Raw genomic sequence first — 25,479 nt, 5'->3', positions numbered from 1 at the left:
ATGGGCTTTTGACAAGGCCTTCATTAGTTAGTACAAGGTGGGAGGGGAATGTAAGAGAGCTGTAAATTCCAGACCCATGTTTCCATATGCTTGAGCACTATGGAGTACACTAGGTGGTGCGCCCTACGTTGCATTTCACTACAGTGATAAATGCTCCTATACCCCTTTTCCATTTTATTTTGTTTTTATTAATTGTTATGTATTTCAATAAACATATAATAAAAATATAAATATATAAAAATTAAGATTATATTAATATATACACACCGATCAGGCGTAACATTATGACCACTGACAGCTGACGGGAATAACACCTGTTAGTGGGTGGGTTATATTAGGCAGCAAGTGAACATTTTGTCCTCAAAGTTGAGTGAATCTGACAAGGGCCAAATTGAGATGGCTTGACGACTGGGACAGATCATCTCCAAAACTGCAGCTTTTGTGGGGTGTTCCCGGTCTGCAGTGGTCAGTATCTAACAAAAGTGGTTCAAGGAAGGAACAGTGGTGAACCAGCGACAGGGTCAAGGCTCATTGATGCACGTGCGGAGCGAAGGCTGGCCTGTGTGGTCCGATCAAACACACTGTGCATCGCAGTTTGTTGTGTATGGAGCTGCATAGCCGCAGACCAGTCAGGGTGCCCATGCTGACCCCTGTCCACCGCCGAAAGCGCCAACAGTGGGCACGTGAGCATCAGAACTGGACCACAGAGCAATGGAAGAAGGTGGCCTGGTCTGATGAATCATGTTTTCTTTTACATCACGTGGATGGCAGAGTGTGTGTGCGTAGCTTACCTGGGGAACACATGGCACCAGGATGCACTATGGGAAGAAGGCAAGTCGGCGGAGGCAGTGTGATGCTTTGGGCAATGTTCTGCTGGGAAACCTTGGGTCCTGCCATCCATGTGGATGTTACTTTGACACGCACCACCTACCTAAGCAATGTTGCAGACCATGTACACCCTTTCATGGAAACGGTATTCCCTGGTGGCTGTGGCCTCTTTCTGCAGGATAATGTGCTCTGCCACAAAGCAAAAATGGTTCAGGAACGGTTTGAGGAGCACAACAACGAGTTTGAGGTGTTGACTTGGCCTCCAAATTCCCCAGATCTCAATAGTCCGATCCATGGAGGCCCAGCCTCACAACTTAAAGGATCTGCTACTAACATCTTGGTGCCAGATACCACAGCACACCTTCAGGGGTCTAGTGGAGTCCATGCCTCGACGGGTCAGGGCTGTTTTGGCAGCAAAAGGAGGACCAACAAAATATTAGATCATAATGTTATGCCTGATTGGTGTAAATGCACACTATTTTTTATAAAACAACGCAAATGGGAATCATTAAAAACATTTTAATTTTATTTATCAGCTGGATAAGGATTTTTTTGCAATGTGACAAAAATGGAAAATGTGGCTTGCAACGTCGACTGCTTACATTGACAACAGCTTTGTTGATTGTAACGGTAGTGATCTGGTCTGGTTTTATTTCAATATAACAGTGATAATGGGCATGGAGTGATGAAAAAAGAGGAAGGGAGATGCATTTGGAGCATTGTATGGAAAAGGACGAGGATAACGGCAATATTGAAGCTCTGTGTTTGGTCTGGGCTGCAGGGCTGCTGGGAGCTGAAGCATGGTAAATGTAGATCGAGTGACAGCTCAGGCTCTCTCAAGTGAGTAACTGGCAGACTGGACAGTGAAACATGAATCTGGATGCAATAAAAGCCAGGACAGAGCAGAACTCACACTCTCTGCTCTCTGTTGCCTGCTTGACTGCACACCTACAGTCTGACTGAATCTTACCTAAAATGACCACTATCAATTTGTTTTTTAAATAATCATTCCACTTGCCAAAATTCCACTAGTACCAGATTAAAATAATTCCAACTAGTGGTGGTTTGATTTACCTGCTATGTTAATTAATTCATCAATATATAGCTATTATGTAGTTTGGTATTGGATTATATACGAGACTGCTTGGTTAATTAATTAAACATACACTACCATTCAAAAGTCAGGGGTTGGTAAGATTTAAATATTTTTGAAAGAAGTCTATTATACAGAAAAATAAACAATTATATTATTGTATATTATATAATATTGAGAAATATTATTACAATTTAAAACTATTAATGTTTTTCTATTTTAATAGATTTTAAAATGTTCCTGTGATGGCAAACCAAAATTGACAGCATCATTACTCCAGCCTTCTGTGTCACATGATCCACTTTTGTTTAAATTAATGCATCCTTGCCGAATAGTATTAATTTCTAATAAAATCTTACTGATTCCAAAATATTGAACAGTAGCATAAGCTGTAAGCCATTTCAGTTTTGCTAACTCCCACAAGACATCGCCACATACCTGAACATGCAAACATATAAAAACAGAATGTGATAAAAGGTATGTACGCAGAAAGGGGGTAATCTGGTTAATCCGATTATTGATGCAAGTACCTTAAGCAACTAAATGTATTCCTCTGAAGGGGAACTGCAGTGTTGGTGGGCACTGTCCTGAGATGTGTGAGATGAAGCTATTATCTCTGCAGTCACTCACCTCCTCCATGTGTTCTGTGGGGTGGGCCAGTAGAGCAGATCCGGGCCGGGACTCCAGCAGAGAGCACTGACTGAACCCCACACTGCCCGTGAGGAGAGAGTCCGTCACTGTGGTGCGGTCTTCAGACAGATCCCACACGCACACCCGCATGTCCCGACCCTGACTGACAGCAACAGACACAAACACACAAAACCAATCATGGCAATGAATCACACTAAATATCACAAATTAACTGAACCGCTTCGGCCAGATCTTGACAGTAGAGAGAGGGGACTGAAAATGGGAAAAAGAGAAGGGGAAAGGGAGTCCAAGTCTCTCCTGCATGAGCATTACAGTTTAACATATTTGATGTATGCGTGTAAGATTGTCATGCGACAATAATGATGCAACGTTTGATAGGCTAAGGGGTGACACACATAATAGGACCCGTTTATACCTGGTATTAAGAAGCATTTTTGTTCGATCAGATCACAAGTGGACAACACTAAATACAGGTTCTAAAGCTTTTTGAGATTGTCCACTTTCGACCACTTCCAGGGGTAACGTTAGTTGAAAATGCATTTGACCAGTTTGCTTTCTTAGTGTAAACGCTCATATGGTCAAACAGCCACAAAAAAAACGGCCACTGAAAACATTATGGGAAGTCCGCTAGCCATATGGAATTTAAACTTTGTTGACTGGAGAACCAAGTTCTGTTTGAAGACGAAAAACGTACCAAACACAAAATTCTCTCATATTCCTGATTTCTAACACTTCCTCACAGTGTTCGCCGTGGACTTGTGGCTATCAGAGCAGAAACGAAAGCTGGCTGTATGTTTTTCTGTCATCTCCGTGCGCATTCATATGCAAAATAGAAGGAGATGGAGATGGAGATGGTGGTCCAGTGGGTTAAACCATGGAACTGATACGCAGAAGGTTGCTGGTTCGATCCCAGTGGTCACCACCAGTTTGTCCTTGAGCAAGGCACTTTACTCCATGTTGCTCCAGGGGGATTGTCCCGGTAATAAGGGCACTGTAAGTCGCTTTGGATAAAAGCGTCTGCCAAATGCATAAATGTAAAATATACAAGCTTATTTTATTCATTAGATGGAAAGATCTGAAAAAACACATAGATTTACCTCCCCTCAAAGAAATTAGGACAGAAGTGGTTGAAAGTGGACAAAAGAGACGGATTAAAACACCAGGTGTAAACGGGGATGTGTCTCCCTCGTCTACTTGTGATCCGATCGACCAAAACGCACCTTAATACAAGGTGTAAACAGGGCCTTACCCCCCTCTCCTCTACCTGATGAGGCTGCTGCTGCTGTCTTTGAAGGTGTGGAGCCAGATAACAGAGTTCCCAGCATGGCTCTCTAAAACATGTTCTGCTCTCCTAGTGGTCAGGTTCCAGACATGGATTGCACCTTTACCTGACCTAAAGCACACAAGCATCAAGATGACCATGAACAGAAGAGTACTAGGGCAACCAAAAAGTTGCAAGAAGGTTCATTTAATAAGTTGGCACCAACCCAGAGTAGAGAAATGGTGGTCCATCCCCACCACAGCAGAAGTGAAGGGTGTTCACTGCGGCCCCTGAACCCCTCAGGATGTACAGTGGGTCTGGAGGAGGGCGGGACATCACCACAGCAACATCAATGATCAATATCCTAGGATAGATATATAAATAAATAAATGCAGTGCATACCTGGTAAATAAAAATAAACATTTAATATGTAAACATGTATAAAAATATGCAAGTATACACACACAAATGTAGGGGCTTTTAAAAAACAAACAAGAACAATTTTTTTTCAGCAAGGATGCACTACATTGATCAAAAGAATTTACAGGACATTGTTACAAAAAATACTTTTTCAAATAAATGCTTTATTTAAAAAAAACTTTCTATTTAATGAAAAAAAAGTATCACGGTTTGGTTTCCACAAAAATATTAAGCAGCTGTTTTCAACTTTGATAATAATAAAATGTTTCTTGAGCATCAAATTGGCATTTTTGAAGAATCACTGAAGACTGACACACTTCTCCAGCCACAAGGGAATCATGGGTAAATAAGGAATACTAATAAATCTTAAAACCAGCTTCGAACTATAGCAGTTTGCCTAAAAGAAAAATCTAATCCTGACATTTAAAAAGAATAGAAAAATTTAACCGACCACATGACCAGCACTGGTGGAATTTTTTTACACAACTTACAATTAATTATTAGCATCAGCCCATATGAAAACACTGATATCTCTTGGTTAACACTGTAAACACTATAAAAGCCCTTGGGCAAAAGGAAGATGTGATCATGATTTTTTTCCCCCTCGTCTTCCTTCTGCTTTGTAAAACCTCTTGCACAATACGTCATAAATCATGAGCGAGACAACTTAATCACTGTAAACAGACTGAAAACCGTCTTTTACATTTTTATTTTCATCAACAGCTAACAAAAAAAGGGTTTCAAAGCACATGGGAGCGCAAACGGCACTGATGGCTGCAGGGAGGGCCACAGTGGAGATGCAACAGACCACAAAAATCCAGACGGAAATTTGACGATAAGATGTCAGCAACAAATCCCTTTCAAACGGCCGCAAAAAGCTAAATCTGCTGATGCCTTCATAAAAGAAAACATTAAAAATTTGACACATTGATGTGGTTTTGAACCTGCAAGATATCATAAGATGTCAGTTTCGAGTTTCGACATAGAAATGCTTCAGATGCTTGACACCGAGAAAAGTTTCATAACCGTATTAGTTATTTAACCATTTAAAAGGGAAGCAAAAAATTACACCAATTATAATGAAATTAAGACAATTAAACAAAAATAACTGCATGGCCACAGACAGAGCCGGTTTTCTCCTTTGAGTGGCGACTGATATTGCTGATTTTAGATATGGAGCCGCCCGGTTAATGAAGACCCTTCTGCTCAGTGTCATCTCTGGTCACCTCTGCCCTTGCGCTGAAACCGGACCCACAGGTATTTTGGGGGAGCTCATTTCGGAAGGTTAGTGGTTAAATTGTGCATGTTAATCTGTCAAGCGGAGATTCTTCACTGCCCTACCTTCCTAATTAAGAGTCGAGCCCCCAGCCGCCCCATATGAACCCCTCACAAAGGGGACAGTCACTAAACACCCCTCTAGTTTCTTACAGGAGAACTGAGAGGGAGGCAGTGGGATTAGAACCCGTGACTATCAGTCGCCATCAGGCCTGTATAGGAGCCAGACCCTGTCTACTGCACATATAGAGGCTGAAATTAAACCTCTGGTTTGGGGAACTGTCTATCCAGCTGAACAATATCTTAAACTAAAGCTATTTACCTTTCTAGTGCACTTAGAAATGATTGGAAATTGCCAAGTAGTATATGGTTTTCTTTAAAACTGTAATTCTCCAGACAAATTGCAATAGGGGCTTTAGCTTGCTAACTGTGACCCCCCTTTTTTGAGCATAGATCTGAAAGTAAAATTAATGCTTTGGAATACAGGCACTCAGAAGATTATTGCAGAAGTGAAGAAGCGTAAAAGTGTACTGAAGTTAAAAATATATATTTTATACAAAAGTATATACCAAAATTGCTATAAAATCATGTCTAACCAAGCTGTGTTCCAAATTTGAAGCACATATCACAAAAATGTAGCCTGCTATAAGGTTTTAAAGTACAGTTTCCATGGTAATGCAATGCCCAAAAAAAAAAAACTATAGACAGGATTACGAATTTATGATTACGAAAATATGTGATAAGGAAAATGGCAATAACTGACAGTTAACACTAACAGGCTATAGACATTATAAACAATACAGTATGACTTTCTGATATAACTTATGATAAAGCTGCTTTGAAACAATGTATATTGTCAAAAGTGCTATACAAATAAATATGACTCGACTTGATAGTCATATAATTAAAGAGCAGTGACAGTCTCCAGCCACAAGGGGATCATGGGTAAGAGAGGAATACTAATATATCTTAAATATATTCACAAATATATCATAGCTCCTAGCTTTAGCAGTTTGCCAAAAGAAAATCAAATCCTGACAGTCAAAAAGAATAGAATTTTGTTGTTGTTGTTAAACTTCAACTTTGGGTAATAGCAATAGGCCGCGCTCGTCCCTTTTTACCCAGCCGTTCAATCACAGTGGAGGAGGGGCTGGACAAATACAACACCGACCAATCATCCTACAACAACTGAACAACAATGGAAAAGTTAATATTGCTGGTTAGGCCCTACTGCATTTTTATATTCAGTAATATTCTTCAAAATGAGATAACTAGTAACACATTACTGCCATGGTATTCTGTATCATAGCAATGGTATTCTGTATCATAGCAACGTTGCGCTTGCAAAGCGCATTCAAGCGCTTTCGGAAGAGCACCAGGCATTTTTAGCTGGCTTAAATGCTTTGGTGGACACATGATAATTGAATATTTATTGCTAGGCAATTGGCCAATTGGTCTCTTTAGCATGTATGCAATATACTGGAGCCAAACCTGAGAAGGGAGTCTAGAAGATTCCACAGTGTTCCTGGGCAGGTCATTTGCGTAGTTGTAACTCATGGGCGGGGATTATGCTAATTATGAATGAGCGTGTAAGCGCGCCCTGTTTACGAATGTTTGGAATTCATTAATATACACACGTTTAACTCCGTGGTATACAAAGCGTTTGTGTGTAAAGGTCCATTTTACGTGCAAATTACTCAGAATTTGCTCATATATTTATGAAAGAATCATGAATGAGGGCCATTGTTTACTAAAAGAAAGAACCGATTATGAACTGCTGAAATGAGTCATCAGCAATTTCAGTCTCACTTCCTGTTACATACATACACAACAATGTAACATAAGAAAAATTTGCATAAGACCAGCCTTTGGTCTTCATTGGCTCCCCGCGAACGTCATATATTTTGACCCGCCCTCAAACACTAGTTGTAGAGGCCTGGAAGAATTTAATGCTGTTTTCTGCACTGCAAAGCCACTTAAAATGCAAAGGCATTTTAAAAGGATGAGGACTCACGCTGGAATTGATATGGAAAAAATGACGCCATCTTTCGTATCATTGTGTATACAAGGAGGAAGTAAATTCAGATATGGTAATAGGCGTTTTGTTTTTGACGCATGCTGTGTGAGCTGTAGACCAATCACAACATACTGGGCCTTCTGACCAATCAGAGAAGTGTAGGTTCGTGGAAAGGAGGGGTCTAGAGAGACTGAATCTTCAAACAAACCTTTTTCAGACTCTTTGAGAAATGAGGAGATGTACAATGTATATTATGAGAACATTAGTGTTTTTGACCTTGGATGGGATGTATGCAAATCTATTGTAAAATTAAGAATTTAAAATAGCATAAAATGGGCTTTAAACTGTAATTCTCCCCTCCCCCAAAAAAGCGATCAGTCCGATAGTGACAGCAAGGTTTTCATAGGTTTTAAGAGGATTAACATGCCCGTATTGTGAAGTTCACTGACACACGGGTCTGGAAACGCATGTTCTCGTTATGCAAACAACACGACGCATCAAGACATACCTCTGCCAATACGGTGCTGTCAGTCAGAGATGGAGAGAAATAAAGATATGGATGAAGTGGAAAAACAGGCTGAGGAACTAGGCCAAAGAGTCAAGAACTTCATTGGCAAGGCAACTTTTTATAGAAGTTTTTTTGGCATGGATAGAGACAGAGAGGAGAGCGCATACAGTGTTATGGATAAAAAAGGCAGAATGGGGTCACAATGCAGTTCATTTTTGCTGTGATTATTAAATAGTATAATGTATATTTCAAAGGGATACGTCTCCCAAAAATATCGTCGTCATTTATTCATCCTTCTGTCAATCGAAACCTGTATATGATTGACTTATTATAAAACTAAATCAGGTGCAAACAACATTGGACCAATGGACCCCATTTAATTTTATGGACAAAAATATATATAAATTCTTAATACCGTTCATTTGTTTTCTACAGAAAAAAAGACAATCATACAGATTTGGAGGGTGAATAAATTATGAAAAAAAATTTGGGGTGATAAATTACACAAACAAGATTGAGAGTGCGATGCAGCTTTCCTACAACATTTCATTTTTGATATTAACTAACTGACATTTCAGACAGTTTGTTTATTTTTTGCTGTCAACAAAAATACTCGGGTTACAATGTTGCGAAACAGAATTGGAATTCGATGTGGCAAATAAACAAGTGGAGTGGGGAAAAAAAAGTTCCAGTGCTGTTGTGAAACTCTTAGTCACAAATTCCCCAATTAAATTAGTAGACTGTATACCTGTTATGTGTTGCCATTACAGCATCCATGAGCCAATATGTTCTCTAGATATTCTAATCAGTCAATAAAAACCCCATTTTGGTCAACCACAGCACTAACCAGTAGACTATTAAGACTACTACATTTACTATAGTTGAGTTTTACCGCTTCACTCACACTGAAGTTTCAGGAACGCTCGGGATATTTGATCATTGAACATAAGCTCTGAATTTAACACTTTTATCCAGCAAAGATAAATTAGATTGATCAAAAGTAACAGTAAAGACATTTACAAAAAGATTAATAAATCTAATATAATCTAATCTAATAGATCTAATAAATATTAGACAGCACAACTGTTTTCAACATTAATACTAATGGGAAATGTTTCTAGAGCACCAAATCAGCATATTAGAATGATTTCTGAAGGATCAACATTTTTTAATTGTAATAATTTCTATCCATCCAAAATACAAATTTTCCCTCACAATTAACAGAGATATTTAATGTTATTTTGAACGTCTGACAAAAAAGCCATGATTATGAGACCATGATTATTAAATCAAAATCCATTTAAATGTCAATATTGTTCTGAATTATTTAGGATCTGTAATTAAATGTGCAAGCAAAAGCAGATATGAAGTGAGAATGCCCATTTCTGATGGGAGGATGAAGAGAAAGAGAGAGCGTTTTTCAGCGCTCTTGGTGTAACAGATAAGACAGCTCCAGTAATCTGACTCTAAGACTCTGGATAAAGGCAGTTTGTCTCTTCGTGGGCCGTCTGTCAACACCTGCTTGGTAATTAGGCCTAATTATGAGAGAGAGTTCGCTTCCCCTTCATGTTATTAAATAAGAAGCAGCCACGTCAGCCAGGTATCTCTCAACACAGGCAAAGGGCTGGCGACCTTCAGATCAAACACAGGCTCTATCTGTGCCCCCTGCGCTGAGACTTATACCGGAGGAGGGGGGACCAGCAGTCATTTTAACGTGGGCTTCAAAGATCGTGGATAGGCGGTCCGCATTCCTCTCCCCCCGCGCCGTGGAATCAGTGGATTCAGTGATGGGCAGCCACACACCTCTGCCCAAACCACTGTCATACGCTGCCATTCATAAATAAGCCCAACTAAGATCCTGCAGATTGTGGGAATATAGAATGTGATTACTGCTGCCCTCGTGGAACAGGTGGATGTCATCTTTAAAACGCTGCTGTGATAAAGCATTATGGGAAACTTAAAATAAAATAAAAAGTCTGAGAGGAAGGCTTATTACTTTGCGTTTCAGACAAAAGTAATTTTCTAGGAGCTGTGGCCTTGAGGTTAGTGCACACAGGAGATGCAAGTTCAGTTCTAGCATTATTATTTTTTGTTCTCTTTTCACTTTACAGTTCATAAAAACATGGCAATAGGCCAAAAAGATTGTGCTATTATTACCCATCTAGCCAGACTTGGGACTTTTTAAGTCCATCAGGCAAAAATCATGTAGACTTAGGCCTGGGACACACTAGACGATTTTCAAATCTTAACCGATTTTAAAACTGTGGGACACCACATACATAAGGGCAGTTTCAACTGATTTTAAGCATTATAATCCTCAGAATGCACATGGACCATGAGAACACACACCTGTCGATTGTAGTAAAATGTTCACAGTGAGACGAGATCTCACGGAGACTCGGGATCAAACATTGTCAGCTGGTTCTCCTAACATGAGTTTTGTTTTAAGGGAAGAAAAACAAAAGAGAGAGAAAAAAAAAAGAATAGGGGCGATCTTCTCTCTCAATACTCCACAAAATAAATACTTTATCAAAGTTTCAGCTAAGCACGCATCATCCAAACCGGTTAGTGAAGCGTGCTCGCTTTCATTGGCTATCGCGGGTATCACGTGAGAGTGAGCCTGATCAAGAGTCGCAAATATCAAACATGTTTGATATTTACGATTTGGGATTGTGCAGTCTCTGATGCGATAAGGAGCAGTAAAATAATCCTAATGACACCACAACTGAGGATTCTTTGGACAAAAAGTTGGTAGCGAGAATCCTCGAATTGGGCCACATACCCCAGATCATTGGGGGTTGCAAATCGGCCCAAAATCGGTCTTAAAATCATCAAGAGTGTGTCCAAGGGTGTTCACACTTGGCAGATTTGGTTCAATTAAAACGAATGGTGCAATTGCTCTGTCATTTGAATTAGTGTGAATGCTATACCATCTGAACCTTGGTGCGCACCAAACATAAAACCAAGTTGTTTCCAAACAAACACTGGTGTGGTTCGACTGAAACATGAACGCAACATGGACCAAAGACATCTTGACAGACCAAAAAGACGTGCCTAGTCTGCTTACTCTGCTCTAATTGGTCAGATGGCCCAGTCTGTTGGGATTGGTCTACAACTAACAGTGCGTGTGGGAAATGAAACACCCATCTGAATTTCAGCTCCAGAGGCTTCCTCAGTACTTGATACACAGTGACACGCCAGTTTTACCGCATCAATTCACCCCATCTTTTTGGATGTCCATGCAAAGTGGATTTGCTTTCATTTATGCATTTACATTTATTATTACAGGGACAATCCCCCTGGAGCAACATGGAGTAAAAGTGCCTTGCTCACTTTTACAGGACACACTGGTGGTAACTGCTGGGATCGAACAAGCAACCTTCTGCATATCAGTTCAGTGGTTTAACCCACTAGACCACCATCTCCGCTTTCCCAATGCAGAAACCATATCAAAGAATATGGTCAGACAAAACTTGAACACCGTCCTGAAAAGAATGTTGTTAAAAAAACTTGTAAATTACCTCTTACACTTAGGATAACATCTACCTAGTCTTAAATCCCTAAAATCCTTATCCCAAGAAAAAAAAAAGTTCTTAAGAACACTTTAAGAAGATCGGGCAGCGGGCACATTAGCAAACACTCAGAATACCACAGCAAACACATTGCAACATGCTAACAACCACTCAAAACACCTTAACAACTGAATATCAATGCCCTGGCAACCCAACATTCTACCATTTCATGGACAAGCACAGTCACAATTTAAAAATCTAGTTTGGGAATGTTATCGAATGTTTGAATGTGATCCAAACGTTTTTTTTGTGATAAAACATCAATGAATCATAATAAAAAGGACATATAGGGAGTAGAATGACTTTGAAGGCTGTGTGCTGGTACTCCCCGGTTGAATGATATCATACCTCGGATATTAGTCACTCTTTTCTTTATTCTTATTTTAGTTTCTTCCCTCTCACTCTCTTTCTGTTACTTCATTGACATTTCCACCTCACCGAGCCCAACACCCACATTAATCATTAGTCAGCGTTTCTTTCGACCCCCTTGTGCCAAAAAAGGCAAATTCTCCTGTGGAGGAAACAAATGTGGCAAACGCACCGGCAGGTCCATTCTAAAGCTCAGTTAAACAAACAGAGGAGGAAGTGCGGGATACACACACACCCTTTATTGTGCTGCCGCGCATCGGTAAAGGAAAACGGAGGGAAGGGGGGAGTATCTGGACTGGAAAAACAGCTCTGTGGAAGATAGAGAGCTGAAGTCAGACACAAGTGCTTCCACACCCACTGTCACTCATGCTGACGGAGGTGAGCGACAGGCCGCATTGTTCCTGCCCATGGCGTGAATGCCACGCTGAGGCTGACACAGATAAGGGCTGAATGCATAGCTGCGTGTGAGGGAAGTGATGGTGGCCACTTTGTCTTTGCACCCGGACTTAAGGGGGTTTAGTGCTGATTACCAAAGAGACCTGCAGGTAACACTCGTTTATCTGTGGACATTATCACCTGCTTCCTTGCAATGATGTACTGAGTGATTGAGGTTTACTGGACTGACATAGACAGGTTCATGTGCACTTGCTTAAGTCACACTTAAACTGTGTGAATTGAATTGCATTGGATACAGAAGAAGAACAAGGAAACTGCAAAACAAAAATGAAAATGCTGTCATCATCATTTACTCATTTACTTCACGTCGTTCCAAACCAATAAGACTTTTGGTCATTTTTAGAACACAAATGAAGATCTTTTTGATGGAATCTGATTTTGTACTCTTAATAGACTGCTATGCAACTAACACTTCAAAAAGCTTGAAAAAAAGTTCATAAAGAGACTGTAAAACTAATTCATATGCATTGAGCGCATTATTGGTCATTGACCAAACTGGTCAAGAGACTCATTGGTTCTTGCTGAAGCTCAAACGTGATGCGTAACACACGAGAATGAACCTCATTGGTTCTTGAGGAAGCTCAAATGTGATGCATAATACACGAGAATGAACCTCATTGGTTCTTGAGGAAGCTCAAATGTGATGCATAATACACAAGAATGAACCTCATTGGTTCTTGAGGAAGCTCAAATGTGATGCATAATACACGAGAATGAACCTTATTGGTTCTTGAGGAAGCTCAAATGTGATGCATAATACACGAGAATGAACCTCATTGGTTCTAGCACGTCAAGCGAACATGCTTGAGCTTGTTTACCACAACTGATGTGTGAGTTGATGAATATGTGAATAAAAGCCTAAATTTAATCTGTTCATCACATAAAGTGATCAAGTCTCTTCAGAAAATTTGGACTAAACCGCCCAATTCATATGGATTTGTTTTCCGATCTTCTTTTTGAAGCGCCAAGGTGTTCGTCGAGTGGACTGTCAATGGAGGGACAGAAATCTCTCAGATTTCATAAAAAAATATCTTCATTTGTGTTCTGAAGATGAACGAAAGTCTTACAGGTTTGGAACGACATGAGGGTGAGTAATTAATGACAGAATTTTCATTTTTGGTGAACTATCCCTTTAAAGGGGTGGTAAACCACGATTTCACTATTCTACTTTAGCTAACGTGTAATATTGCTGCTTGAGCATAAACAACATCTGCAATGTTACAACGTTCAAAGTTTAAAGCAAAGGGAGATATTTGCTTTTAAAGAAATCAGTTTCTAAGAACTACAGCAAACGGCCAGTAGGCGACTACACACATTCCTCCAGGGTTGGTGACATCAACAGGCTCAATATTTACAGAAACCCCTCCTCCGAGAATATTAAATAAGGGGGGGTGAGGCCATTTTGTATCGCGGCGCTGTTGTGGTTAGTAGGCTGGAGTGTTGTTGCCGCGATGCCGAGGAAACGCTGTTATTTTCATCCGGATTGCAGGTCTGGGGTACTTGCTCTGTTCAGCCTTCCTTGGGACGGGGGTGCGTTGCAGAGCGTTTAACATAAAACATGTTATATGCACGTGTGTTTGAGTCAGCGGGGAATCAGGCGCGTGCAGGGCTCCCTGCAGCACATCTAACAGAGGAAAACATCCACCGTCTTCGCGATTTCAATGCCAGATTTGCACAACGTCAGCTGCGTGAAAAAAACACTGCCGGTGCGTGGATGCATGACGCGCGCGCTGCACATTTCACGGAGGACAACACAAACTTCCACAAACTTCGCGAGTTCAATACAGGATATGCACAACGGCTTGTCCTGAAAGCTGGATTTACAAACAGAAGCTGTTCACGGGCCACAACCTGTAAGTCTGATTTATTTTTCATCGATGTGTTTTCCTGTAATAGGTTGTAGCAAGGAAGTAAACAGATGACAGCGCTGTTCTGCAAACCAGTCTGTTAAATGCTCATTCATACTTGACGTTATCCGACGAACACCTAACGTTACAAACACTAACGTTAAAATCTCAACAGCGAACCTGACATTAGTGTAAATGATTCTTTGATTAGAGCTTTTATGTATTGTTTATCTACAGGCTTGCTAAACATGGTTCTGGGTGTGATTTGTCTAACTTACTAGTTAAAGCCAGTGCTTAGTGTTTGTTTTGGGTTAGTTCTTGCGACAGATATTTGGCTATAATCGTTCTAAAAATACAAAAGTTAAAGTGCCATTCAGTAGCGATCATTATAGATCCGCAGTCTTTACTCTTGAGGACTGAACAGGTTCTGCTCGATCATCTTCACTCAAATGTTCTGGGTCTGATTCGGGCTCAGATTGGTATGGTTTTATTGACGCCGTTGTTTCTAACACTGACCAAAGCACAGCCTCCGGTAAGGGGCGTGACGTTTCCGACATACGTGCACTAGGCGTTTAGCGAATCACAACACACTGGGCCAGCTAACCAATCAGAGCCCACTGCGTATTTTTGAGGGACTGGCTTCATACAACCCGGAAAGCATCAGACCGTTTTACAAGGAGGGACAGAGCAGTGTAGAATAAAGGTCAAATATATGAAAAATAAGGCAATTTTTTTTAAAACGAAGCATGAACACATGTTACAGTGCACCCCACAAACACAGTCAAGCCTTCAAAAGAATGTGTTTTACCACCCCTTTAATGCTTTTCTTAAAGGTCCCATGGCATGGCATTTTTCTATTATTTTATAGTGTTTCCTGAGGTGTACTTATATTGTTAGTATGATTTTTACATCATAAAATGTCATAATTTAGAAATAAAAGGCATTTTGTCTATACTGCTGTTTGCCCTGTGGCTGAATGCCCTGTTTCAAGGGGCGTGTCTGCTGTGAGACTTCAGTAAAAACGCCCACTGTTGTGATTGGCTGACATCTTTACATTTTAAATGAGCGGAGGGGGCGTGGTTTAACGAGGTCTACGACGCACGAGCTGCTGCCAGAGAGACGGATGGACCGGAGTTCACTTCTCATCAGTTCTCTCAGCATGTCTCAGTTCAGGGTGAACTGTTGTAGTTACTAGAATATACTTCAGGTTATTAGTCTATTTCTAGTCGGAGGGGCTGTCACACATGTCAGAAAGTTAGTAACTTTAGTAAATTATGGATCAGCGCTGACTCGAGACGCGAACCGTATAGAACGATTCAGTCCGATTTGGTGAACTGGTTCGGTTCACTAAAAAGAACCGATTCAAAAGAATGATTCGTTCGCGAACCGGACATCATGGAGACGGAGCGATTGCTAACAAAGTTATTTATAGTAACTACTGAGTTGTGAGAGCGCTGTCTGTCAGCGTGAGTTTATTGTGTTTGTATCTGAGAGTTCTGAATAAACACGAGTCCCAGTCATGCCGAGTCCGTCTTCATCATTATTCTACCAACTTTGTAACACATGCAATGTACCATTACAGCGAGATGAACGAGTTAGTAAGTGTTGAGTATAGCATTATTTCTAGATATGTTCCAATCATATGAAAAGCGTCAGTGACGCGCATTGAGTAACGTTACACAGCGCAAACAAAGACACAACAGCAGTAATCGAATGTAATCCAGTTTATTGTGGGGAAAGCTGGCTAGCCTAGCCGGATACCCTCACGCTTACCCTCCTTCTGCTTAATCTCACACTGCGTTTGGTGCCTCCGCTGTGGGCCAGATGCAGTACTGGGGGTCGGGGATGTTGAAGGCCGAGCTTCGGCGTGCGTGAGGTTTATCTCTAAAGATGTGGCTCTGCCGATGTTAAGCAGAAACTCCCGACTGTATGCACATTTAAGAACAGATAGACGCGACGAGGACGTACAAAAACACTGACTCACAAGATAGAAAACACGAAAACACCGTTCTGTCGGGAGAGAGAGAAGCCGCAGCGTGTGCACGAATAATAAATAATTAGCTACACATAAGAAATCACTGATCACAGATCAGAAGGAACTGAAAAAAGACTTCTGTTTTCATTTGTACATCCAAACACTGAGAAACTTCCAGCATTCACTTGTTCACAAGTAATGATCTCTCGAGCGTTTGCATGGGCGTGCCAGATTCTCTGGGCGGAGGAAAGGGAGGTAACCGTTCCTGCTTGGACGTCAAACCAGGAGACTTCAGGATTGGCTAGTCTGGCCTGTCATTTTCTCAAAGGCAGAGAAAGACAGCCAGAACTCGGTTTTACACCGATCAACATTTCTATCCACTTGGGGACAATATTCAGGCTAGGGGAACTCATATTAATGTTGAAATACCTCATAAATTAATAAACATAGACTACAATTCAAAAGTTTGGTGTCGCTATGATTTCGACGTTTTTGAAAGAATGATCTTCTATTCCCCAAGGCTACATTTATTGATAAAAAATACAGTAAAAACAATAATAAATATCATTACAATTTAAAATAACAGTTTTCTATTAGAATATATTTAAGAATGTAATTTATTTCTGATGCAAAGCTGAATTTTCAGCATCATTACTCCAGTCTTCAGTGTCACATGATCCTTCAAAAATCTTTCTAGTATGCTGATTTGCTGCTCAAGAAACATTAATCATCAATGTTGTGCTGCTTAATATTTTTGTGAAACTTGATAATTTTTGTTCAGGATTTACTGATGAATTGAAAATAAAAATCACATAAAAAAAAAAACCTTATAAATGTCTTTACTGTCACTTTTGATCAATTTAACATGGCTGTATAACAGTATTAAAGGGTTAGTTCACCCAAAAATGAAAATAATGTCATTTATTACTCACCCTCATGCCGTTCCACACCCGTAAGACCTCCGCTCATCTTCGGGACACCAATGAAGATAATTCTGTTGAAATCCGAAGGCTGAGTGAGGCCTGCATAGGCATTCACCGATTTCAAAACACTGCTTCATGAAGCTCCGGAGCGGAAACTAATCAGCGAGTCGATTCAGTGGTTCGGAGTGTGTCAAACCGCCAAACTGCTGAAATCACGTGACTTTGGTGCGCCGAACCACTGAATCGACTCGCTGATTCGTTTACGCTCCGAAGCTTCAGCTTCAGTGTTTTGAAATCGGTCATCACTATATAAGTCGTTATTTCAAGTTTTTTTGCCGCACAAAAAATATTCTCGTCTCTTTAAAATATTATTATTATACCACTGTACTCACATGGACTGATTTAAATATGTCTTTAGTACCTTTTATGGGTCTTGAGAAGTTGAGAGTGTAAATTACATTGATGCCTATGCAGGCCTCACTGAGCCTTCGGATTTCAACAAAAATATCTTAATTTGTGTTCCGAAGATGAACGGACGTCTTACGGGTGTGGAACGGCATGAGGGTGAGTAATAAATGACATTATTTTCATTTTTGGGTGAACTAACCCTCTGGTGCTCTTCGGTCATTTCTGACCAGAAAATATTCTGTTTTGAAATTTTAAAAATCACTGCTTCATCAGAATGATATGAAACTTGGTGACTTTTCTAGGATTAGGTATGTAAACACACAAAAAAATTGAGGGCATGATTCGAGCATGCTAAGTGGTCGTAAAAAAAATACTCCCACTTGTGCTCTTCGGTCAAAAATGACCACCATAGGACATTTATGGGAAATCTGCAAAAACACAAATTAACAGAAAAAAATCTATATTTCTAACAAAAAATAAATATCTAAAACTTTATAATAAATAGTCTTTGAGATTTTTTTAATATATGTTCAAATCCATCAACCACAAAAAAAAAATCATTAAATGTGTTCAAAAGAGAACTAGGGAATTATCAAGCCTCTCCATAGAGACCTCTAGGGATTACACCCATGGCTGCATGATTTCTTAAATAATTCCAAAAGAGGGCGCTAAATTGCCTTCAAAAAAAATATATTTTGAAGGCGATCACTGCGTCCCAATTCGCATACTATCCATACTAAATAGTTTTCGAAAAAAGAGTTAGTATGTCCCAAATCGTAGTATGTTGAAAAGAGTATTCCAAAGATTCCCGGATGGTCTACTATTTCCGGTCAGAATTCGAAGAGCAGATCGATGCGCACTCTAACGGCTGATATTGCCCACAACCCATTGCGAGATGGACGAGGATTCGATTAGAACTACAAACGCGGATAAAAAGGGTTAAAAAACTACAAACATGACAGTTATGCGCGTCCGACGGTTAAGTAGAGAGGGTTAGATAAAGGGGTTTGAGTGAGCAATTATCAGTATTTAACCTGGCGAAAAGATATTTATTCAATGTTAGCCACATTATATTTCACCTGCAGCCGCATTGAGAACTTTTGTAATGATACGTTTGGCCATTAACTTTGCAAACACATGAGAGGAGTCTCTGCATTAAACATCCACGAATGTCAGATCAACGTGCGACTACGCTTCTCTCCGATACGGTAGGAAATTAAATTGAATGTTGAGGATTTGAACTGTGACGATGATTGACAGGGCAGTTTAAATGGTGACGGGATGCATGTAACTAAGCAACAGAGTCCGTTAAAGATGACGAAGTAGTATGTCCCAAAGTAGGGGTGCACCGATCCGACTTTTTCAGTCCCGATACCGATACCGATGCCTGGGCTTTGTGTATCTGTCGATACCCGATACCGATCCGATATATTGTTGAATTAATAATAAACTGTATATCTTCCACCTTATACCTTCCTTGAAGAGACTAAAGGCACCAGACTTTACTAACTAAACATAACTAAGACAAAATAACAGATGAATGTAAAGTGTTGAATTCTTATTTATTTAAAAAACAATTGTGCATTCAAATCTAAAATAGAATGTAATCTAACTTCTTTAAATAAATAAAATGTAGCAGTGGAAACAAAAAACAGTGTATTGGTCAAACATACAATAGTAATCTGACAGTTACCAAACATTTTTTACACTACAGATAATTGTTTTGGTATATAAATCATATCAATATTAAAAAGTAGCATTACAAATTAACAAATAGTCTAATTTTCTACCATATGCAATTTAATAAAAATTTTCAGCTAGCTAATAACAACTTTGTTCTGGTTTCACCTCACTCCAGATTAAATGATTGTAGGCTAGGCCTATTTATTTTACTACACATTGTCAACAGAAATAAGATGAAATACTGTTGATAATTAAAAATAATTCTTACTACCCACTCTTGCTAAAATGGGTAAGCACACTTGTGTTCTCATTTCAGTTGCGTTCTGAGTAAATTAATGAACTGAGTTCATGAGTTCAGTGTTGGACAGATCAGTTGTTCTGGCCAGTCGTTAAAATGATTCGGTTCAAAGGAGTCATTAGGTCACGAATCGGACATTAGCAGACGCGTTGTGTGCGAATCCCGTCTGTTAGAACATCGCGAAAGATGTCAACACACAGAAAACACTTCATAACTGGATATAATTTGTCTCCCGCTTATTGAAAGTATGCTTTATGTCAGCTGGTCAGAGAAGAGTCAATGTTTTTTGAGCGCAATTCACACCCAGTGATAATTCAAGGACAAAATTGTCCGAATGTGTCACGTGCAACATGGTTTCGGTCTTCCGAGCTTTTGATTTGGATTAATATGTGAAATATGAGAGCGAACACTGATTATTTTGAAGACCCAGAGAGCGCGCGCGGGGGAGGAGCTCTCAGATCGGTCTCTCTGTCACTCAGTCACAAGCGCAGCATCTGTTCTACATCGCTCGTAAATCACAATAACTCATCAAATTAGGCTTTGGCCGTCAAAAAAATGTCAATGCAGGAAAGACCCTGACTTTGCAGTAATACCCTCGAAACAGCGACGAACTAGTTGGCGTGGCAAGCGTGAAATATCTCCTCCACACAGCCGACTCTCTGGCTCGCTCCCTTCTAGCATGCGACACACGTGAAGCTGACGAATGACGTAGGTTCTGCTGCGACGGAAAAAAACACCTGGATCGGCTTGTGGATCTGTTAATTTTTCCGATCCCCGATCCAGCTATTTTGTCAGTATCGCGGCCGATATCCGATCCTAATATCGGATCGGTGCACCCCTATCCCAAAGCTTGCATACTCTTCTGCTACACACTCAAAAGTATGTACTTTTTCTTCACAAAAAGAGTACATACTTTTAGGTCATAGCATAAGTAGGCGAATTGGGACGCAGCACTAGTCTCTATTTTAACCTGAAATACTGCAATAATAATTTTAAAAAATAATATATTGTTTTTTATCATTTTCAATGGCAAAAATAGACCATAATTATTGCATAAATATAAAAAAATACCATCAAATCATCTCAAAATACAAAATTAAAAAGAAAAAAATATTATTGAAGAAAAATAAATTGCATTGGTTTTACTGGGGTGGAGGAAGTTTAATTTTTAGGTCTCACTTATGACCGGGAAGACAACCAATGCAACCCCTAAACGAAGAGCACCAGAGGGTTAATTACTTCAAAATATAAAAAAAATAATAATAATAATCTTACCGACATCAAACTTAAGAACGGTAGTATTTCATGGCCTGAAAATTTACATAGTTAAAATAAAAACAATAAAAAAGAGGTAACAATTTCTAAGGTTCCATTTGCTAACATTGTAAGTTAACACAAAATAACAATTATAAAAAATAAAAATAAAAGAATAATAATAATAAAATATATATATATATATAACTTAAACAAGCACTTATTAATAAACAACCATTTATTATCTAATTAATAAATGTTAATTTCATAATTTACTAATACAATATTATAAAATCAAAAGACAGTGCTCCTCCGCAGCGGTTCCTACCAGTCCGGTCTAAAATAGTCCCAATATAAACACTTATTATAAGTGTACCATAATGATTCAGTGTAAGACACAAACACAGTTTGGAAAATGGATTCATGTTGTACACTCTCATTATATAATCTTTGTAAATCTTCAACACAAAAAAAGTTATGGACAGCAGCTTTAACTAAAGTTAACAAAGATGAATGAATACTGTAAAAATTATATTGCTCATTGTTAAATAATGTTGGTTAATGCATTAAACAACGCCAACTAATGGAACCTTACACTGTAAAGCGTTACTCTTTTAAAAAATAGCTAATTGCTATTTTTCTGTTTCATTTCTAATATCTGATCCTTACACGGACCTGCGAATGTCCAGTAAAGGGACTGATGAGGCTCATATTTGAACTACATGAATATTGATAATAATCAAAATATGTTGCTATAGTACTTTCACTTAAATTTTTTTATTTCATTTTTATGAAATGTTTAGCTTGTGAACTGAAGCAAAATAAACAAATATTAAATTGCCACTTGGTTTGACATTTCAGTAGATTGAATGCAGTATGAATGCAATGACATGATTTCCATAAATTAAGCGTTGCTGTTTGGGGCCACAATATGCACAAATACAGAGTTTTAGCATTTTGTGTCAGACAACAAAAGTAATCCCATATTAGTGTGGATGAAGTATGGATTATAGCTTGTAACTGTCCGAACCCTACAGTCCAGACAAAACAAATCGCTGACGAGGCTGACAGCATGACTGTAGTGGATGAGTGAAGCATTCAGTGTTGACAGCTGTGATAAACCACTGACAGCTTCACTACAGGCAGGAACCTGCTCTCTCACTGCACACGGTAAGGCATAAACACAACCAAAGTAAGCATGGAGAAGCACAAAGCAGCGCGCGACGTAACAACATATATCAGCATGCGATTATTTTGCATGGAATCATCAGTAAAATATACATTACGCAATCCGTCATAGGAATGTAAACACGGTACCTGTATAAACGGCGGATTCCCGCGTGCAACGGATGAAATCAGAGCGTGCGACAGCGATCATGAAAAGCCCCGTAGCGGAGGAGAGCTGTCTTCAGCAATGCCTGAATTTTTAAAAACAATTTAAGATGTTTAATTTAAATTATTAACCTTGGTCTTTCTTTCTTTCTTTTGCAAAAGAGTGAAAAAATAGTAGTAGTATTAAATAGCTATTATAAAAAATGAACATCCAGCAAAATACCCATCATTTGTTTATTGATTGGAAAAGGATAATTAATCAAGTTTATTTATTTGACAGTGGTGGCTGATAGCAAATTAGCAGTTGTCTGTGATTTGAAGATCGCAAATTAACATCGAATCTTTACACAATGTGAGAATATTTAAGAATATTTCTGACATTTCTTTTTTGTTTGAACCTGCATGAATTTCTTTCTTCTGCTGAACACAAAAGAAGATATTTTGAAGAATGTTTGCAACAAAACAGGTGGTGATGGACCCCATTGATGGACCCAATATTCTTCAAAATAAGTGTTCAGTAGAAGAAAGAAATTCATACAGGTTTGGAACAACTTGAGGGTGAGTACGTGAGGACAGAATTTTCTTTTTTGGGTGAATTATCCCTTTATGGATTTGGAAATCATAATAAATAAATAAATAAATGAGGTTTCTCCTCCAAACAAATTCAGAAGCTTTAAGAGTCTTACTGGTTTGACTATTATGGTATCATGGTCATGTTTTTCTTTGGAGCGCCATGTGAACATGCCATGATGCTGCCTAAAAATAACACAAAGCCTTCTGAAAAGTCCCCCTGCTGGGTAGCAGCTACTCAGCAAACAGCTAAGTTCTTTTTTGTTTCCCTCCTCTATTTCATCCTTTCTCTAATTGAGAAAACGGGAGGGGGAAAGTCCACTCTAATCCACAGAGCACATAGCCGCCTTTCATACTTGCACCGGGTGAGAGAGAGACCTTTATTTGTACGTTTCGATCATGAAGAAGAGGTTTCAGGCTCAGCTGGGTCTGAGCAAAAAGATTAGATGTAACCAGAGCAGTTTAAACCTCTTTAGAGGCCCTGGATTAGCTCAACTGAGGGTTACTCCATCTCTCCATGCATCTCTTCGTCTCTCTTAAATGAGACAATAAGATCCACAAGGACACAGGTGCTGCGCAGAATGTTGAAGGAATGTGAGGCGATCTATGGAAGAGGAAATTTAAAGCATTAATATACCTTTTCAAGGTAGTTCGGAAAACCCATCATGGTGAGAGTCTCAAACAGCGTGGGAATGACCTACTAACTCACACTTTGTTCTATATACGGTGAATGCAATGCACTTGATTTTATTTTTAGTGTGAACTTTTAAGAAAATTTAACTTTTTAAAAATTATATTAAACATGATATTAAAATAAATACATTTTATTTTAATTATATATAAATTATTAATGGTACTCTATATTAAAATATATAACATTAAAATAAATATAGGATAAACTAAATATAGAAAAATGAAATATTTATGACAATAAATATGTCATATTTAATGACAATTATGTATAGTATTGTTTAAACAGTTTATTGTTGTTTGTGATATAATCTCCATTTGAAATGCACACAAATCTGCATTACAGTTTTTCTCAGTCACTTTGGTACATTTCTCGAATCATCCTCGACATTTGCAAAACAGCAAGTGCATTTCTCAAAACAATTCGTACACATAGCAAAACACCATGGATTACCTGCAAAAGCCAGTCTCTTGCTCGAAATCCTTAGTTCATCTCTCAAAAGTAAATATCTGTGTCAATGAACATATCAGTGCCATCAGAATGACAAGTCCTTGTGTCATTGTGTATGAATAAGACATCAAATTGCTTAGTCATATTGTCAACATAACTGTACTCTGGAGGGATGTTCTGATGTAAATATGGCTAAAATTTTGATGACAATTATTGTAAATTGTAGGTTACACCTTAGTGTGTGTGGGAGTTTGAATGCAAGAGACTGGACAAGATTCACATTTATGCTTTTACTGTTTGTACTGTAATTTGTTGACAGACCATGTCATTGCGATACAGAAAGACAGCACTGCATAGCACAAAGAAAACCCCCCCCCAGAAAAACAAAAGTAGAAATGTGAACGTCTAACGGAAATGTATAGAAATATGCTTGACATTTTATGACAACTTGTTCAACCATTTTGCATGTAAAGACTTATGCTATGAACTAATGCCTAAATGTTGTGGGGGGTGAGACTATTCAACAGAGACCCATTATAATACATTTTGATCAACATGACATAAGCAACTGATAATGTAGGAAACAGCAGAGAATTGTACATAATCATTTGCATGGATGTACACAAGCATTTGCAACTTGTTCAAAGAAATGAGAAACTGCTTTTTTGATGTGCACAAGTGACACAATGATGTGAAGATTGAACAGGTAGTTTTGAGAATTTCAATTCTGTTCTGAGAAATGTACCAAAGCGACTGAGAAAAACTGTAATAGAGAATATCACAAGCTAATTTGACAGACAGACAGACAGACAGACAGACAGACAGACAGACAGACAGACAGATAGATAGATAGATAGATAGATAGATAGATAGATAGATAGATAGATAGATAGATAGATAGATAGATAGATAGATAGATAGATAGATAGATAGATAGATAGATAGATAGATAGATAGATAGATAGATAGATAGATAGATAGATAGATAGATAGATAGATAGATAGATAGATAGATAGATAGATAGATAGATAGATAGATAGATAGATAGATAGATAGGTAGACAGACAGACAGACAGACAGACAGACAGACAGACAGACAGACAGACAGATAGACAGATAGATAAATATACAGACAGACAGACAGACAGACAGACAGATAGACAGACAGATAGATAGATAGACGGACGGACGGACGGACGGACAGACAGACAGACAGACAGACAGACAGACAGACAGACAGACAGACAGATAGATAGATAGATAGATAGATAGATAGATAGATAGATAGATAGATAGATAGATAGATAGATAGATAGATAGATAGATAGATAGATAGATAGATAGATAGATAGATAGATAGATAGATAGATAGATAGATAGATAGATAGATAGATAGATAGATAGATAGATAGATAGATAGATAGATAGGTAGACAGACAGACAGACAGACAGACAGACAGACAGACAGACAGACAGACAGATAGACAGATAGATAAATATACAGACAGACAGACAGACAGACAGACAGATAGACAGACAGATAGATAGATAGACGGACGGACGGACGGACGGACGGACGGACGGACAGACAGACAGA

General features: G+C 38.9%; 1 protein-coding gene across 1 annotated transcript in view; it reads right to left on the bottom strand.

Annotated features, from left to right (window-relative positions):
* The window catches only part of gnb1l (guanine nucleotide binding protein (G protein), beta polypeptide 1-like), a 41,818-nt gene extending 19,605 nt beyond the window's left edge, over window positions 1-22,213 (bottom strand). The window contains exons 1-4 of the mRNA XM_079814078.1: window positions 22,156-22,213; window positions 4,060-4,197; window positions 3,837-3,965; window positions 2,552-2,714 (exon numbers count right to left, since the gene is read on the bottom strand). Of these exons, the coding sequence (XP_079670204.1) occupies window positions 2,552-2,714; window positions 3,837-3,965; window positions 4,060-4,169 (402 nt within the window). The 5' untranslated portion in view covers window positions 4,170-4,197; window positions 22,156-22,213. The remainder of the gene's footprint in view (window positions 1-2,551; window positions 2,715-3,836; window positions 3,966-4,059; window positions 4,198-22,155) is intronic.
* Between the last annotated feature and the right edge of the window lie 3,266 nt (window positions 22,214-25,479).

The sequence above is a fragment of the Gobio gobio genome (assembly GCF_949357685.1).
Source record: "Gobio gobio genome assembly, chromosome: 4".
Classification (NCBI taxonomy): Eukaryota; Metazoa; Chordata; class Actinopteri; order Cypriniformes; family Gobionidae; genus Gobio; species Gobio gobio.
Note: the sequence above shows the minus strand (reverse complement) of the source record. Positions and strands in the feature narration are given on the sequence as shown.